This window comes from Hibiscus syriacus, unplaced genomic scaffold (assembly GCF_006381635.1).
Source record: "Hibiscus syriacus cultivar Baekdansim isolate YM2019G1 unplaced genomic scaffold, ASM638163v2 tig00110674_pilon, whole genome shotgun sequence".
NCBI classification, from domain to species: Eukaryota; Viridiplantae; Streptophyta; class Magnoliopsida; order Malvales; family Malvaceae; genus Hibiscus; species Hibiscus syriacus.
In genome coordinates this window covers 825,373-845,463 of record NW_024062819.1, presented here as the reverse complement: position 1 = coordinate 845,463, position 20,091 = coordinate 825,373, and the positions used below count along the sequence as shown (strand labels likewise).

Sequence of the window (20,091 nt, the reverse complement as noted above, 5' to 3'; positions counted from 1 at the left end):
CTTTAAAAGTCAATCCTTAAAACTCCGTTTAGAGGAAAACCCAGAACTCTAAAATAATAATAAAAAAAGTAGTTGACTGCTCGAACAAATGAATACACCATTCAAAACCTGGAATTTTTAAGGAAAAAAATCATTAAAAAGAAAGCTTATTCCTGCATGCAACTTAAAACGTCAAAGAAAACCCAGAAAAGAGAAAGGCGTGAAAGAGAGATAAAAACCTAAGCTAGCACGAATTTATGCAGAAAAAAGATCTAGATGGCAAAGAAAAAACAAACCCAGATTAAACCAAACAGAAAAAAAGATCCGAGGAAACTTTCTTCTTTCTTCCTGAAAATTACATTGTGTGTTTACATTCCCACTATTTAATTAAATATCCATTTTTCTGTTTTTTCCCTTTATACTTGAACATACTTGCAAGTTCTTTTAACTTCACTTTCTTTGTCAAGACTTGTGTCAAAAGATCTCAGTGGGATTTTCGTCTCTGCAGAGTACAGACTGGGGGATAGAAGGATAGGAAAAAGAAGCCTTTTTACGAAGAAAAGAACAACGGAAGAGGCCTATTTGGACTACGAATCATCAAACAGAAAATCAAGAATTAAAACGCACCTTTTGTTTCCCTTTGGCTATTTTGGTTGAAAGGTGGGAAAATGAAGCCAGAAAAATAAAAAAAGAAAATTTATGAACCAAAATTCGATTGTAAAATTGTTCTGGCAGTGTACTTCAATTGTGCACGTTGGTAACATACGAATGTTTTCCGAACCGCCGATCTGCAATTGTTGGTGAATTCAACGATGTGTATTACTTTCACATTCTAAGCAAATTAGGAAATTTTCAATTATTTATACATAAAATACATTGCACGGTTAGAAAATGAAAAAATATAGAAGACATTATTGGCCTTAACATAATAATAATAATGTTTTATTTCCAATTAATGTTTGTCAAAGTATGTGAGAAACACACTTAACACTGGAGCTTTACAAATTTTCATAGGGAAAGTATTACAGGCAGGCCAAAAAATTAAAATGGTTTCCTATCCCAACCTTACAACTATCATCACACACTGCTCATCCAAATTCCTATTCCAATGAAATTATAAAATAACTCATCCATTTCCATGTCTTGCACTAGGCACTACTACAACATTACATGTATGTTACAATAAGATCAGTCATGCCTATTTTTTTTATCCTGTAATGATTCCAATGAAGATACAAATAAGTTAATAGCTCTCCAGTTTTCTTGCCATGGAATGTAAGTCTCGAAATGGTGGTCATTGGTACTGATCACAATAAATAACTTTGTTTTTCTGTACACATCCTTGATCAGTTATGTCTTGAGCGATGGCCAGAAAGGCGGAGATGACCGCTCCGTGTAGCAAAACCCTGTTAAACGATAACGATGAAAGAGAATGTGAAACAATAGATTGCTTAGAATTCAGAATAACATGATATCAGTAACTACCTATGTCAGTACGACTCTTCTAGTACCCTTGTTGGATGATATTAAGGACATGAGCATAGTAAAAAGATGAATTGTTACCATGTATCCAACACTTGCACCCAAGCCTGAAATAACATACGTTACCAGATCTTAGGTTCTCAAGCAATGTATTTCCAGCTATTATACATTCCAAAGCCTGGCAAGATCTTTAGGGAAGTATAAAGATGATCACCAAATAACCACACTGCATAGATTGGCAATAGAATTTTTCTGGTCCAGAGCAAAACTGTATAATATGTATTGCAGAACTTGACTCGACTTTAATAAAAACAGTCTGATCACAGCATTTTGGTGAAAGAATCTGGTAATACCAGATCTGCAGCATGTTAAAATTTGTGTTCGATTCATGTACCATGCACAAAGGAAAAAGAAAAAAAAATTAATGAGCAAAAGGCTTCAACTATGAAGGTAGCGCTAGTGCTAACGCCGAAAAAAACTTACTTCGGACTTTCTTTTTGATAACCGAAATCATTTGCTGCTTTCAGTGCTCTATTGAATGTCTGTTTCATTGCTTCCTGCGAGTTAATATATACGCAATGAAAACAATCTTCACCAAATTTGGTCATAACTTAACTAGATACAAAACTCAGTCAGAGGTAGCACAAACCTAGCCAAAAAATCCTAAACCAGCATATCTGCCATTCGCTGTTAAAGCTTAAATGATGTTTCTCCTGTTGAAGAGAATGAAATAGTTTTTTTTTATTGGATTTTGGATCTTAAAACCCCATAATTTATGTTCAATTTCCCTTTTGCTATCAAAGCGAGGCTCTCTTCTCCTTTCAAAGCATCATATTCCAATACATATGAGTATGAACAGTCCGAAAAATTCCCGTTATGCTTCAAAAATGCATATATTAAATTCACAAGAATTGAGGGTTTGACCCCTCAACTCTAGAATTGCATATTCTTTTATCATTACAGAATTAAGAAATTATTTCATTAACATTTTTCTTCTTTAGAAGGAAAGTCAAGTCTATTCTAAATTTGAGCAAAAGCAGATGAAAGGAGTGCGTGCATCATAATTAAACTATGATAATAAAGATCGATTTCATCAAGATAATGTTGAAAGTAAAGGTCGCACCCCTCCAGCAGCGGCAGCCATGGCAGGAGCAATGATGACATTAGCCTTCTTCAATAAATCAACTTGCTTCAGGTCTCAGGAGTGCAAGGCATGTTGGAGCCTAGGAAGACCACAATAGCACACGGCTATTAGCTAATATAATTTGAATTATATTTCTTCCAGTGGAAAGATATAAAATGTTTTGCAATTCATATTACAGACTACTACCTTCTACAAGTATACGACAACCTGAATTTACCAAGTTAATGGCATCAGCCTGGTCAAATTCATTTTGAGAACCACAGGGAATTGCGACATCACACCTTTCATTCCAAGGCTTTGCTTCATCATAATACTTCCACCGAGCATATATATCCGATTTGCTTTGCAGCAGTTGGTTAATCACTTGTTTCGACAGTGCTCATCGGCAATGACGGTATGGATAGCAGTGGTAAAGTCAGAACGACTTCATGAATTTATTGAAATGAATTTTCATGCATGGATGGCCATGAATCTTGGCGATGCTAAAGATTTTATCCGGCAACCTGCTAACTGGGATATTATTTTCGGGGCATTAATCTGGCATATCTGGCTATATCGGAACTCTATAGCGTTCAATGTGGAGGTGGATGACAATAGATCAGTGATTGAACGGGGCAAACACTTAACGGAAAATACTTGCCGTGCATTAATGGCGAGGACGCTGCATGGTCCTTCATCATCGAGCTGCAGAATTGCAAATGAAAGAAGAGCAAGATCAAATCTTAACTGGACGAGAGTTAACTCAGATGGAGCTAGAAATCGAGAAACCGGAGTCACTGCCTGTGGAGGAGTTATTCGCAGCGCCGAGGGAGAGTGGAAGATGGGATTTGCCAAGTTCATCGGAATTAGTTCGATTTTTGATGCTGAGCTTTGGGGAGCGTATATAGGACTCTTACGTGCTTGGGAATTGCAGGAAACTCGAGTTGTACTAGAGATGAATAGTTTGGAAGCATCGGCCGCAATCAAAGCAGCGTATAGAGATGGATTGAATGGATAGTACAATTACAGTATATACCCCGGAACAACAATAAGGTCGCGGATATGATGGCGAAGCTAGCAGATAGAAGAATCCATGACTGTGTTCATTATCTCTCTCCCCCGTCAGAGATCCAAGCAATCCTTCAGGATGATATAATGAGCACTGTAGCTGCTTAGTTATATTCTTTCTTCACCGAAAAATAATTAAGTCAAAGATAAAACAAATTATGGCAACACATTTCGCATTCAATGATGTTGACATTAAATTAAGTGGGAGAATGAAGCAAAGTCAGAGGCTTCTTACTCTTCAAATTGGTGGCCGAATGAAATACCAAAAGAACTTAGGGTAAAATACATAAATGGTCCCCCAACTATAAATGATATTGTGTTGAGTTCCATTAATTATTAAAAGTTACAAAACTATCTCCTGACTATAGGGTGTTACTTTTTTTAGTCTTTCGACTATTAAAAGTTACAAAATGGTTATTTGACTATTCATATGTTTTAAATTCATCATTTTTTGTTGAAAATTTGACAGTCGTCCAAGCTGGATGTTAAACCGCCGACTGAAATATAATAAATTTGATCCCAAAAATTATTTGAATTATATAGACGGTAACCCGCTGACTGAAATATAATAAATCTAATCCCAAAATTATTTGAATTATATAGTCGTTTGAGATTTTGAGATCATATTTTATCATATCTCAATCAGTACATTAATATCCAATTCAGACAATCATTAATTTTTTAACGGAAAAGGATGAGTTTGAAACATATGAGTTATCAGATGACCGTTTTATAATTTTTAGTAGTCGGGAGACTCTACAAAGTAGTATCCTAGAGTTAAAGGACTATTTTATAATTTTTAATAATTAAGGGACTTAACAAAGTAATACCCTGTAGTCGGGAGACTATTTACCTACTTTACCCAATAATTTATTAACACATACTAAGAATATCTTTAATTTTCACACAAATTAAATTAAAAGAATCGACTCTTTTAAACAGCATCCATAAATAATCGTCGTATAATTATATTAAATTCAATTAAATTTAAATTCTCTATCGTTTCCAACTAGTGACGACAAGTAGGAGTCCAAGTTGCCAATTGCCAGCAGTATAGGAGGACCAGCATACACAAATTATGCAACTTTATCAAAATTTTCATTTTAGTCCTTTAAAAATTACGACCCTCCTTTCTCCAAGAAACTTGCTTCCAGCCATTTTTTTTCATTTTTCTTCCAAGCCTAATAATTTCTCCAATTTGTTGTTCCACTTGCGAGCACAGATTTAAATAGTAGTCTGTAATCGTGATAGTGTATGTGATATAGCAGTAGCGGTTTTTACCGCATTATTTGCAATCCTCATAATAACACACATTATATTCATAATAATGACAAACATGACTTGACGTGACTAAAAACGCGATTACAACCGTGGTTTGAATCCCTACTTACGAGATTACAAGACATTGTCAAACCCAAAAGGGTGGTCCAATAACACAGTATAGTGGGTGGACCATTAAGGTCACCAAGAGAATAACTGAATAAGCATTCCATATAAACCTTACAAGTAGCATATTCTTATTATATATATATATATATATATATATGATAATCATGAATCATTCTATATTTATATAATTTTTATATGTTAATAATTTGTATTGTAAAAGTGTTAACATGGAAGTATTTGTATTATATTTGTATATATATTTTTATAATCATCGATATTCGATTCATTAGTCAATTAATTTGAATCGACTATTATAAAACATCATTATGAAAATGACAGTTTCAGTCTAATTTATTTCAGTCACAACGTTAATATTCGAATTCAGATCTTTATTTAAGAGATCTAACGTCTCATTACTCTACATCAATCGAAAGATAAGACCAATTTAATAACTAAGTTCAACTCCTTTTAGTTAAAAAAGCAATCCCATGTGGAATATGTTTCATTTCATATATTTTTATGAAAAGACCATGTACTATGCATAATTTATTGATTCGATTTATATATTTAATTTGTTCGATTTTGATCCTTTTACTTTTCCAATTCTAAAACTCGACCACCGCAATATAAAGGCAAAATAATTAAATTACAAATACTTAAAATGATCACAGGAAGAACATGAATTAAATTTAAAACTTACGCATATATGTAAAATTTAATTTAATTTCATTAATAATTATTTTAAGTCAATATCAGAATTTCAAAATTTAAAAAGTACACATAAATAAAATAATAGTTTGATTGATATATTAATTATTTTTACAATTAAAAAAAAGATACTTGAAATATCGAAGTGAATATAGCTTGCAAGACAAAATATCCAATGCATGCTCCACTTGAAAATGGGGAAATGTGGTGAATTTTGTCAAGTTGTGAAGATGTGACATCGAAATAAGAAATAATATACAAATGAAGGGGAGACTTAAAATTTGTCCACCTCTTTAAAGACAAAATCTTTCAACATTTTGACTATAACTATGGAGGCCGGATTTTCTCTATCCTTTCAATTCATTAACACCCAAACAACAAAATTGTCAAATCTCCGCATAAATGCCTCAGTAACCAATAAAAACAATTAAAATTTATTTATTAAATTTTATATAATTCAATTAAGATTCTCATTATTTCGTGACGTCATAATTAATTATACACTTAATATGTGTTGCAAATATAATGGTTTATTATGAAAGATATAAAAGATAAAAGTAAACTAAATATTGAATAATACTTATGGATGATAGTTGAATTTTATATGTTTGTTAAATGAGTTATTATCATCAGTATTGATTATTAATCAATTGATCCCATATTACTGGTAGTTCATATAATTATATGAACTAATAGTTTATCAAATAAAAATTTTATTCAAACACAAATTAAATATAATATCTTATCTCAATATAGCAAAATATGATTTATTTATAAAATTATAATTAGTAAATAGTTAAAAGAATATATATATCTTATCTCCGGAAAGTTGAACCTGGAGTGTAAATAGAAAGATGAGGCCAGCCATAGCTATCGCCACTCCAACAACTTGTTTCCCCGCCACCCAAATAACTCTCCCCGTTATTACTGCCCTCTCCCAATCCCGGATTCCGATCCGAACTCTGATTCGTACCACGACCCGAATCCAAATCTCCACCATAATTATGCCCCGCTCTTAAACCCGACCCATTTGAGCTGGACCCTTCTAGAAGGTTTCCGAACTGTCCACTCGATGTCAACAGCGAGCTGAAGCTCCCTCCGATTTCCATCATCTTCCCGTCCTGATTATCAACCGGCAAGAGATACATCCGGGTCGGGTCGATCTCGGAATCCGAATTCTGAACCCCCGAGTTCAAAGCAACCTGCTGGGGAAACATCGACGCTGATGACGACGTCGGCGGCGGAGAGAGGTCAGGGATTTTTGGGTTTTGGATCGGGTCGGAAGATGGGTTGGGGTGGCGTTTCGTGTTGGAGGAGGAGGAGCGTTTGGTGGTCTTGCGGGTGCCGCCGCCGACAGGGATGTTACGAAGGGCGCCGCCCTTGGTCCAGTAACGGCGGCAGTTCTTGCAGAAATGGCGGGGCTGAGATAAGTTGTAGTTGTTGTAGTAACAGAATTTGGTGTTGGAGGAGTCGCAGCGCGGGCATTTCAGCTGCTCTTGCTCTGGAAACGCCGGTGCTTTCAATTGCTGAAAACCCGTCGGGCCTTGCATTTCAATCAAAATCGCTAGACAGTAATTAGGGTTCGTGGGCGTCGAATTTATGAGGAGGGTCTGAACGCAGCCTTCTTCTGTTTCAAAGAACCGAAAAGGTGAGAACTTTTAAAGCTTGTGAAGTGGCGAAACGGGACAAAGACAAGACCGGAACGATATTTTGTTATATATATATCCTGTTTTCAGACCAAAATATTGGGATTTATACAAGCAAGGAATATATGTAAGAAAAAGAAGAATAAGCTAGAAATCTCTGTCTCTGTGTCTGAACTGAGAGTGACCACTGAGACTTCAAATAGGCAGAAGAGTCCAGACCATTCACTTCTCGTCTTTTGAGTTTTGATCCACCAAAATAGAATTTAAAAAAAAAAGTAAGCTTTGAGTAATTAATTAAAATTTAAAAGGTAATCTCAAAGTTAATTTCTTTGATTTCACTTTACTTTTGTGCAAATATTTTATGGGTTGGAGAGACAGCGGGTGTCAACGGAAATGATTAACAGTGTCTCATTAACCTTCATATGTCAACGGAAATGATTAACAATGTCTCATTAACCTTCAACATATGATTTACTTTGGTAATCTGGTTGGTTAGCCAATTACAATATAAATATCATAAAGACCCAATTATCTAATTTTAGGGTTAACTACACATATGATCACTTATATTTATTTTTGTCCTATTTTAGACATTGATTTAAAAAAAACCAATATGGTGAGAAGAAAGAGGAGTAAAATGTGAACATTTTGATATCAACAATGTAACCAATAACAATCGAGGCCTAAAATTAAACTTTTTTTTAAAATTTAGTGATAAAATCAAATATATTATGAAAATTCAGATTCTTAAGCGATGTTGTCTTAAGCATCAATAATCGAATCATAATGTTAAAATTTAATTGCCCAATAATATAATTAAAGTTAAATTAAGATTTAATCACATGATTAAAATACTTAATTATGCAATATTATGAATAATATACCGTCTGAAATTCAAAGCTCTATGATATGGTTTATCCAAAAGATAAATTAAACACTAAGGCAATATTCACAACAATTTAACTCAATTCCGAACATAATTTTATTTATTTCTAGGGTAAAGATATTACCTTGTTGAATCTCATAACTATTAAAAGTTACAAAATGATCCATCAATTATAAGATGTTGTTTTATTGAGTTATTGACTATTAAAAGTTATAAAATGATCCTTCAACTATAGGATGTTGTTTTATTGAGTCTCCGACTATTAAAAGTTATAAAATAATCACCTCACTATTCATATGTTCTAAACTCATCCTTTTTCGTTTAAAAAATTGACACTGTTTAAGCTGAACGTTAACATATCAACTGAGATACCAAAAAAGTTGATCCTAGAACCGTGTAAATTGTATTTTATGGATCGATTATATGTTTATATTATATCGTCAAGTTAGTGTTTAAAACATTATATTGTTTAAATTGTATTATGTGTTTGAGAGTAATGATGGTGCCAATAAACATAATAAAAATTAATTTTATTACATCTCAACTAACATGTTAAGTTTTAGCTAAGATTATCATCAATTTTTTAACATAAAATGATTATTTTAAAATATATGAATAGTTAAATAACTTAACAAAATAACATTATATAATCAAAAAAAAATTATATTATAAATTTTAATAGTCGATAATAATTCCATAACATTTATAACGAGAGGATGATTCGTGGGAGTACATTAGGACAGGGGGTGAGGTGTTACGGTGACAGCTAAATAAAATAAGCGGAGGAAAATATTGAAAAGTTATGAGGTGGGCCCATTTACTCTGTAATTTACTGTTCTGTCGTTTATGTTGCCGACGTGTCCTTCATCAACATAAACATTGGATAACCCCCCTTTTTTTAGCGGGATGGCAACAAGAACTGTTTTGGTTAAACTCTTCTATTAGTCCCTAAACCGTTCAATTATTTCAATTCAGTTCGTTCCTTTAATTTGTTCATTTTTAGTCCTGAACTTTTAAAATTTTGATGTTCCAATTCCAAATCAAAACAGTAGGTACGAAATATATTAAGTCTAATCCCGGCAGTTGAAGACTTATGATATCTAAATTACTCATGATTTATTAATCCTTAGATCGAGACATAATCTTATGAATATTATAACAACAGTATCAATCGAATCAATAGTAAATCAATTTAAAAGTATTAATTACTCTTTAATCATACTCATAATATTGGAACTCATTTAAAATAATCTTTTTAAAACAAAAGGAACATTTAGGAAAATGATTGAACAAAGAAAGCGACGAAACTCGGGGAAGAGAAGATTGATCAATACAGGAGGGCCCATCTGAAAAATTGATGAACGGCTATGATTAGGGGAGATAGCATGAAGGAATGATGGGGAGTAGGGCCAGGGAGGCTTGATGATGGGGCCCAATAAGCCTAAAGTGAGTTATTGGGCCTTCATGTAAAGCTTTCCTGTCGTTCCCGGCTCTAATACCATACCTCAAATCTCCCCTCTATTAGGGTTTTATTCTTTTTCTTCTTTTAATATTTGTTTATACACTTGTATTCGAATTGGTAATTGATTAATTCAGATTAAATATTTTAGAATTTGTTACGGAGACTGACGTTTCCGATCTGGTTTATTCTATCTAAAATATTAGAATTCAAACCCTGAACAATATGTAAAGAATTTAAACTTTAATTTAAAATAATAACAATGAACGTGAACCAAATTATCTGTGGTTAAACGGATCGTTATCCCTAGAGATCTCAGGTTCGAACACTAGAGACTACAAAAGTGATTAAACTTTCACTGTCAAACGGCTATGAATTTTCAAAACTGTAATCACCCTAGATTAATAAAAAATATTGGAGAACTTAAAAACAATTCAGAAAATAAGAAATTAAAAACAATTGGATTGCTAGTTTAGACAGATCCATCCCACCAAGAATTTTTCTTTTCAGTAAAAAGGGGGGGGATGAAAACTTTACCTTAGAAACCTAGTTGCAATTACTGAACATATAGTTTCGTTGTAGGAGAGCTACAATCACATTTTCTGCTAACTTCAACCCAACACAAATTAGAAACATTACTCCCTCTTTCTATTTTTTCTCTCTTAAAGATTAGGGATTCAAAAAGGATCTTTCGGGGTTCGGGAGGAGAGAACAAGAACCAAGCCGTCGTCCACTGGGGAACAACGACGGGTTGTTTCTTCTTATCTGTAAGAGCCATTTCTTGACCTTGATACCATGGCATGTGCTACAGGTTTTAGGGGCATCAGAGTGTTAGAATCGATGTGTAACCTTTAACTTACCGGAATTTGGGGGAAAGCAAAAGGAGCTTGTCATCAGCAACCCGAAAAAAGTTAGACCAAGCAAAAACGTTTCTTGGACCATAGCTATGCATAGTACATGTACAAGCTGTTTGCAGCAGCACAGGCAATTGAGTTTTCGGTCGGGTGCCATGCTAGGTGCAGCAACTTTGATGTGAAATCGAAAGCATTTCCATTTGCATCAATTCCTGAGGTTTCGGCTCCTGGTACGACAAATTCACCCAAATAAAAAGCGCTTCAGTACGAATCATCAACCCTTCATACCCAAAGAAACAACTCAAATGTTGGAAAGTTGTAAAACAAAATGATGTAACAACAGATCATGACCTCGTCTGACAACTCGTGCTATATTGCTTAGGGATCTGGAAGGCCTTGAGGGAGTCTGAATCTGTCTCCTGAAAAGACATAGATGTTTATAACTACTATATAACATCAATAGAGAGATCATAATTCACATTGCACGGAAGCTCGAGTGAATATTTTACCTCATTGGATTTTTACTGGCTTCCAAAGTTGTTGCCTCTGTGCTTCCAGGGGCACAACCGAACACACGGAATAGATTGCTGATATCACAGAGGAATTTTAAATATTATGTTACATTGAAGAAGAAGAAGTCAACAACAAAAGGCTACACATGATGGCTTTGCTCAGAACAGACCTGTAGGAACCTGTTGCCACTCGCAATCCATCTCCACTTAGGCAACACTCAAATTTGTCGAACATTGAATCATTTTCATACAAATCACACAACTGAAACAATTAAAAACGCCATAATCAGCTGTCACAGCAAGTCCCAAATACGATTAATTTCATCTCTTTCAGAAGATAAAAATAATACCTTAGGTCTCAAATATTCATGAACCTGGAACATTGCAACTGGACCTGAATCCATATTGATGTCCCAAAGCTACAACAAAGTGATACGTAATCAAGTTACATGACAAGTCGTATGACCCCCATTGAAAAGGAAACATCAAATATATGTTATACAGAACAAAATCGATAATCAAGTTCCAAACCACCATCAGAAAGTATTACAGCCGAAATGAAATAGGAAATATGGCAAAAATTTCAACATAAAAATAAATGTTTTGTATATAATATTAAGGGTTCTGATACAATATGGTAAAAGATCAAAACAATGAAACAAAAATGGCATGTGATTGATTCAAATAGGGAATGGGAACAAAATCAGAAACATCAGTTTAGTTTTAAAACATTCAACTTGTATATACGTGCTCAAATACTGAGTAGAAGAAACTAAAAAAACATTTACCCTCAGCCCACCTTTTCACATCTTCGTGATAATTTCCCTATGAGAAACAATTTTTTTGAGTGTCTGATTCCTAGCCAAAATGCCAACAAAACAAATTGTTGTATCCATTTTAATCAAGTGCCATTAAGTGTTTACAAACTAGAATCTTTAGACTTACAATTGCAGCCAAATGTAATTAGAGCTTCACACATTCTACACATCACATGGTACCAATTGTGATTGAATTCTATCAATGTCTTATAGGATAAGCCATGGATAATTACATCAGGGATAAATCCATCATGGCATGCTTAAGAAAAAATGCATGCATAATGTGATGCTTATGCAATGCAAAGTATAATTTATATGTATCAAAGGCAAACACAAGAGAAGAAGAAGAGGAAGAGGGAAACATAAAGAAAAGGAACCGAGTCCACACCTTAAGAGTCATGTAATCACGGCCAAGTATATCTTCCGTCTTTTGCAAATTTGATATCTGAGATTGAGGCGATTATCTCAGTAAAAAATGATCTAGAACCAGGTGCCTCAGTTTCTTCAAATCTGTTTCCATAGAGAAGTACTCATTATTCATAAAGGATACTGAAAAAATAAATATAGACCCTTGCATACCAGGATCCATAGCATGGTATTAAACCAAAAAAACCCATGAAAAAACTTGAATCTGAACGCGCCCAAACCTGACTTGACCAAAGAAGTCAAAGACCCAAGCCCAATAAAATCTGAACCTAAGATGAACTGAACCCAAATAAATCTAAACATGAAAAGCTTGTTATAATGGTATATCTTTCATAAAAGTCTTAAAAATGACCTAATTAGCATGAACGAACCCAGCCCAAATCCAAAAGGACAAAAATCTGCAAAAAACTGAAACCTGAAAGGGTTCGAGTACAAAACGGACCAAATCAAACTGCCTAACTACCCCCAGTTTGCCGCCCCCTAAATGTAAGTACTCAGCAAAAGAAAAAAAAGTAGAACACTTACAATTTGGCATGAGAATCACACAAAGCTGACTGACGCAAATCGATGAGGCGAATTGAACCTTTTGAACTACTATATGCTAACATATTACAGTGGGTAGGATGGAACTCTGCCGATGTTATAACCTCTACAAAGACAGAAATAGTAATAGTTTAAACCTCAACAAAGCTTATGGTTAAACAAACCTAGGAACTTGAAACAAACTCTGAACCAACTATTAACCCAAAGGGCCATTGAAACAGATTACTATGGGAACGTTTTTGTGAAATTACTAAATAGCATTGAAGTTGGAAATATATTAAGAAATGAAAGCAGCAGAGAAAAAAATGCCAACATGCTAAGAGGCTTACCAGTTAGATCCTCCATGTTTGCAGGCTTTACGTCAACAATATTGAAACTTTGATCGCTGATCTCCAAGTTCCAAAGATTTATACGCAGATCATCAGCAGATATAAAGGTTTCACCATCACTAGAAAAGATATAGAGTGTATCAATGTATTTTGAAAATGAAGCAAATATTGGAAAACAAGAAACAGAAAAAGAATGCGGTCTCAAGCATGAACATGAACTCACCCTTCTCATACAACAGCATAACTTTTATAATCTATCAAATATAAATTACAGACAAGCCTGAATGTCAAGAAGCTTAAATATCGCCATAAGATTTCAAAATATTACACAACTTCGGGTAAAGCAAGAATGGTTGATAGAGCGAACATAGCATTTTTTTCATGCAAATAAGAACGTCCTAAAGAAACAAGCAATTCCTGAAAAAAAAAAACTCTATCCTTAGCATGTTATCCTATGGTTTAGAAGTTCTCCAGTTTTCTCAAGATTATTACTCACCCTTTCATTTCTAAAGCATGAAAGGTGTCATCAGAGACCATTTCACAATCATAGCTTCTGGCTTGGAATGACAACATAAATAGTTCAGCACATAATGTTATTAAGGAATAAGGATTCATTAAATAAAAATTATTTAAGATCTATCATACTTTATTATTATTATAGCTGGAAAACCCTATGCCTTCAGCAAAGCAAGAATTTCAAAGTTTGAATGAAAAAGGAAAAAAACTAGAATACCAACTCATGCCAGTTTTAACTTTATACTCCAATCTAGAAACTAAAACTAGTCACCGTTACTCTCTCAGGAGATCCCTAAGAATGTCACTGCAGAGGACAAAAAAAAAGAAACCACATATAGACAATACTCAGCGGATAAACATATATCAGACTGAAACTCGTCAAGTTTCTCAGGTAACAATGGGTTTCATTCCATCAGAGAATAAAAAGGTAGAGCGCATGGTTTATAATATATACCATTAAGGGGGAAAAACATACTTCCTTACTTCCTCTTCTTCTAGTTGTCAAATAGATTAAAAAAAACAAAATAAATTTTCAACAACACTAAAAAAGAATAACTACCTGTTATTTGAAATAGAATTGATGTGATAATCATGCGCATGGGCATATACTCTTCGACATCTAGCTACTAGGTTGGTCTCCTGACTTGTTACCTTGAAATAGTAAAGATTGAAGGTTAGAGTGCAGAACAAGGATAAGACGCATTAAGACAATAAAAATGGTTCATGATTATTCAATCACAAATCATAACCTCCTCTGTGGCTGAGAAAAGGAAAAGAGATTGAACAACCACGTGGTCTTAAAAGGACTTGTGCCATTTAAGATTGCCAGGGGCTCAGTCATCCAAAAAGAAGCACGGTAGATAGTTGCAGATTCGAGATGATAATATATAACAGGATAGAATCTAAATTCTAACAGTATATTTTACAGAAATAACTAGAAGGGTTTATGTATAAGAAATTACACACGCGCGCACACACACACACACACATATATACAAGGCTGAATACTCGGTCTCACAGGCCTTCAACACCAAAAAGCCCCTACACATAGTTGAAGTACTGCTCCTTGGAAACATCTGGTGGTAAAAGTGTTCATCACCTCACTGGCACTTTTACAAAACTCTTAAAAGTTTTCACCTTTTCCCTAGCCTTGAGCATAGTAAAACTCATATAGCTCAAACAGTATACTAAGTTTATACTAGAACTTAAACCACAGAATGAATAAAATGATTGCATAGAGTACAACTACCCAGGTAAATGCAATGACGGCAGGCCTCCAGATGGGAAAGAAAATCATTTTCCAAATAGTTGTAGGATTTTCAGGGGAGCCTCCATTTGCAAGACAAGGGATGGGGCAATTTGAATTACTTGAACAAGCCACGTTTCCATTTCCTACAGTTTTTGGGGGTCCAAATTCATTTCAGAAATCTTCTTGAGCTTCTTTTCTTGTACCTGTCGCACCCCAGACAGATAGCAGAGAAATAAGTGGGTATAATGGCAAGGGAGAGCAAGAAATCATAATATAGATCATTAAATCTGCTTAATGATTGACAAAAATGAGACAGATTAGCCAACATGTTCTCCTTCCTAAATAACCATTTATAAAAGCATATATATTTCTTATAAAAAAAATAAATAAATAAATAAAAGAATATATAGACTGTTCTATCCATGCACCACTACAATTGCAGTGGTTTAAATAACACACTCCATTCAGATGCATGAACGTACTAAATTACCAAGCAGTACTTATTACAAACAAAGTGGTCACACAGACAATCTACGATAAAAATGAAAGCCATATAGTTAAGAACAGTTTCAGCAAAAGAATTCCTCCCTACCTTCCAAACTTGATTGTTTTATCATTGGTAGAAAGCAGAAATAGTGCACCATTGGCTGGTTGGCACCATCTGATTTTGTTAATTTTTTCCTCTATTTCCAAGCTCTTGAGATAGTCAAACTAGAAAATAACAACAATAATCAATGCATAATAGAGAACAGAGGGGGTGAAAATGATGCTGTGCATGTATCATTGAATCAAAAAGTGATGAGAGCCCACCTCAGGCTCATGGCTTTGGAACTCCGTCTTGTAACGAAACTCAGGGTGCCGATTAATTTGATAATCCATTCTCTCCAAATCCCTTCTTGGTGCATGCTATAATTGCAATAGAAGAAGTTATTATAAAGTTGCAATGGAAGAAAAAATTCTTACATAAAAATATTAGCATCAAAGGAGGTAGCAGAACCCACATCCTTTGTATCCGTCCTCTCAAAGAGAACAACCCGGCCTCCACGGTCACCAGTGGCAAGGTGATCCCCAGTTTTATCAAATTCAATTGCTGAGATAATATCAACTGCAGCAGGAAACAAAATTCTTAAGAAAATACAATTGTGCAGACAGTGCAGAGAGTAATGGTAAAATTTGTCAAGACTCTCTATCTTTCTATAAAGGAAACTGTGTCGTTCTGCTAGGGAAGAAGGCCAAATCTTTTTCCTTTCTATTGATAAATCACAAATCTTAGTCTTGATAATTTTCCCCCTATATCTTTCCTTATCTTGAGAACACAAAGAAGTTACAATTTGATAGATTATAAACTCTTTCTGCTATGCCCTACCTAGATAATTCACAGCCACCGTAATATATATTCTCATAGCCCTTTCACCCAACTACTCTGGAAAGCTTAGGAAAATAATGTCACTGTGGCAATGACAAGCTGAAATTTGAGAGACGAGGGAAAAAAAAGAACCTACTAGCGAGACACAAGCTCTTAAGGGTCACATTGTCCAAGATAATTCCTCCCAAGAAAGGATTCTTGTTAAAGAGTCTATCATTCATCGCTTTTCCGTAACTAAGAATAGAATATTGAAATGTTTAGCTAAGACTATGATTTACCATCAATAGGATAAAACATTTACCTCAGCAGTTTCTACCTCAAAGTTTCCATTCTTGTCAACTACCAAGTTCTTGAGGTGTTGTTAAACTGAGAATCATCAAGGTAGTACTTACACATGATTGAATTCAACTTGTTAAGGCAAGTTTCACTACTGACTTACTGAACCGAACAAAAAGGTCAATATCTACCAACACTCTTAGATCATTCAACTGACTGATAGTATAATGTGCTTTCTATCTGTCCATTGACAAGGAAGTTTACCATAATATAAACCTTTCGTAACATAAACAAAACACACCAAGTGAATCCAGGAATCTTAAAATGCGGCTGCCTTCATCCCCAACATACAAACATTAAACCCATCCAAATCAATGTAGTAATCCAAACATGGGTTAAGACTTAAAGTGACATATCTAAACACCTAAAACATAATCTATCTCAATCCCAATAGAGTGATAACACCCAGATTCCAGTTTCAATTCGATTATCATTACTAGTAATCAGTTGCGAACTCTGAAACCTCATGACCACAAATTACAACGAAAAAATTCCTAAGCTTCCGATCACTAATACTACAAAAAGTAAAAGGGGCACTTGTCAGCGCATGCAACATCACTAACTTCATCAACTTAACTTCCACACTACTTTTTTTTCTTTCCTCGCACGAAACTACTACTCAGTAATGATTCAAAGCATTGTTTAGTCTGTAACCCACTATATTCCCCAAATCTAAGCCGCCGCCGCCTCCCAGAAGAAAAAGTCGCAATTTTTTCCTTACCCACTAACTAAAAAACAATTTTTCAATAGCCCGTGATCCCAAACATATCCAAATCACTATAATAAACCCTAATTCCAATAGAACCAACAAGTTTCAAATTAGATCCAAAGACAATAAGAAAGTTACCTTCTTGAACTTCTTCTCCAGCCGTTCGTTCACCAAATACCTGGGAGAATTTCCACTCCAAAGGTTGTGGCGGCCCCGCCTGAGCTGTCATCACCTCATCTCTTCCGTCCATTTCCTTCTTCTTCTTCTTCTTCTTCTTTTTTGAGATTTTCAGTGTTAGATAATGAATAACGACCTAGATTTTACCACACTCCCAGGATCAAATAAAAGATCGCATCTTGAGTTAGCCTTCCCCCCTCTTATGTTTTTACCTTCTTAAATTCGAAAGGGAAAAAAATACAAATTTGTTTTCGATTTCAATATTTCAAGTTTCAACCATTGATAGTATATCCCGAAGAAAAACAAACAACAGACACCCCAATATTCTCCTCCTCCTTAAAAATTATATTTATATAAAGTAAAATAAATAAATATATAAAATAAAATAAAATAAAAAACTTTTGCTTCCTCTCTCTCTCTCTCTGGAAAGGAGAATTTTGGGATTTTCAGTTTTCCTAAGGATTAAAATGACCGACTCGGTAGAAAATTGATTTCTTTGAAGTTATAACTATGATGTAAAATTACAATTACAGATTGCATACACACATTCAAACATATTAAAATTAAAATTCTTACTCTAATTACATTTAGAGAATATTTTAATGGGTTAACCTAAAAAAATTACTTCAACTATATTTTTTTTAAATATCTAAATTTTTTTTGGTTAAAATAATTCGTTAAACTATTATATGTAACCAATTTAAGTGTCTCAACTATTTTTTTATCAAAACAAATCCCTAAATTATTTTTTTGTTTGTCCCTAAAATATTTTTTTATCAAGATAAATACCTCATTTTGAATGACGTGTCAATGTTTTATTAATCAAAAATAATTTTAATTAAAAATATTAAGACATAACATAATTAATTATAACATTTAAATACCTAATTTACCAAAAAAAATAATTTAAATGCCTAAAATAAAAAAAACATAATTTTAATACTTATTTTCTGTTTAAGTCTATTTTAAATCAAAGTACAACTTAAACATAACTCAAACTTTTATAAAGTACATAAGATATTCTAAACATATGTCCAAATAATTTTGATTGCTGAATTTTTAAAATAAAATAATTATTAAATTAATTAAATTATTATAAAATATTATTAAAATATTATAAAATAGCTATTAAATTTATTACATTGTTATAAAATAGTCATTCATTTTTATCAAATTACTATAAATAATTATTAGATTTATTAAATATTATAGCCATTACAAGTTTATAGTAATTATTTTATAATAATTTAATAAATATGGTGAAATTTTATAAATTTTAAGATTTAATAATTGAAAATTATTTTAACAAGATTTAAAAATCTCTAACATACTAATCCAAAAAGATATTATCTTAAACTCAATAGTGTGAGCTTTTTGTGTATATATGATAAAGCCACAGGCTGTGACTTTTTCTATTTTAACTCTTTGATTGGGTGACTTGATTTGGTGAGTGGATCAAAGTGTTTACTTTTTTGTATATAAAATGATCATCAATAACTTTTTTTTTTATTAAAAAAATCCAGCTAGGGTTTGGAGTTGGGAGATTTGGTGGAGATTGCATGCTCAAAAGTAGAAAATTACAAAACAAAAAAAGAGGGTTAGATATTGATTGATTATAGATAATGAAAATATGATTTAGGTTACTTGACTTTTTGACATTTTTAATAATTATTTAATGTATATTTATAATAAAAAATGGTTTAATACATTTTTAGGGGTTTAAATTATACTTTAAATTGATTTTTGGTACCTATACTTTTTTTTATTAAAAATAGGTGTCTAACGTTTTCAATGTTACACTTTTAGGTGCTTAAACAATAACGGCCATTAAATTTGGATGTTATCTTACACGTGTCACCCGTATCAAAATTTAAAAAAATTAAAAAAAAATACACTTTTAGGTGCCTAAACTATACCTTAAATTGACTTTAATTTGGTGCCTAATATATTTTCGTTAAAAATAGGTGTCTAATGTTTTCTTCGTTACATTTTTAGGTGCATATCGTCATATTTTTTTGATTTTTTAATAATTAAAATATTATTTTTTTTCCAAAAAATAAACTCCCCTCGCGTTGTCCCCCTCTATCTCACCCCAATCTCCAACGACGACAAAGTGTCACCACCAGCCAAAGTATGTTCGGAGTAGGGTAAAGAACTCAATAGTGGCAAATGTATAATGTACAACCAATTGTAGTCATCAGAATCATTAAAAATAGTGAAAGAAAACTTAAGAAATTGATGACCTTCACAACAATCAACATAGTTTCATGGTGTATAGGGACTGAGTTTTAATCGCATCGATAAGAAAATTTTAATGATTCAACGATGACGGTCACAAACCAACGAAAGCTTTCTACCATCTATTCCGGTGGCACTCGACAAAGTGCTCATGTCACTTTCAATTGTGGCAGTGATGCCTTTGGAATAATGAGTAACTCAAAAGAATTTCTCTTTTTTATTATTTAAACCAAGAAAATGCTTTAAACCTTGTTTTAATTAGTTTTAGGTGGAGCTTG

The 20,091-nt window shown here is 33.3% G+C and overlaps 1 protein-coding gene and 1 pseudogene across 1 annotated transcript; both read right to left on the bottom strand.

Annotated features, from left to right (window-relative positions):
• Positions 1-6,556: 6,556 nt before the first annotated feature.
• Positions 6,557-7,426, bottom strand: LOC120137577 (dof zinc finger protein DOF3.1-like). The gene has a single exon (XM_039153301.1). The coding sequence runs from the start codon at positions 7,297-7,299 to the stop codon at positions 6,565-6,567; it is 735 nt and encodes a 244-aa protein (XP_039009232.1). The 5' UTR covers positions 7,300-7,426; the 3' UTR covers positions 6,557-6,564.
• Positions 7,427-10,182: 2,756 nt separating this feature from the next.
• LOC120137578 lies at positions 10,183-17,950 on the bottom strand (annotated as a pseudogene).
• Between the last annotated feature and the right edge of the window lie 2,141 nt (positions 17,951-20,091).

Bases quoted from the DNA above. Each gene is read 5' to 3' on its own strand.
- LOC120137577 (XM_039153301.1), bottom strand. From the start codon at position 7,299: ATGCAAGGCCCGACGGGTTTTCAGCAATTGAAAGCACCGGCGTTTCCA.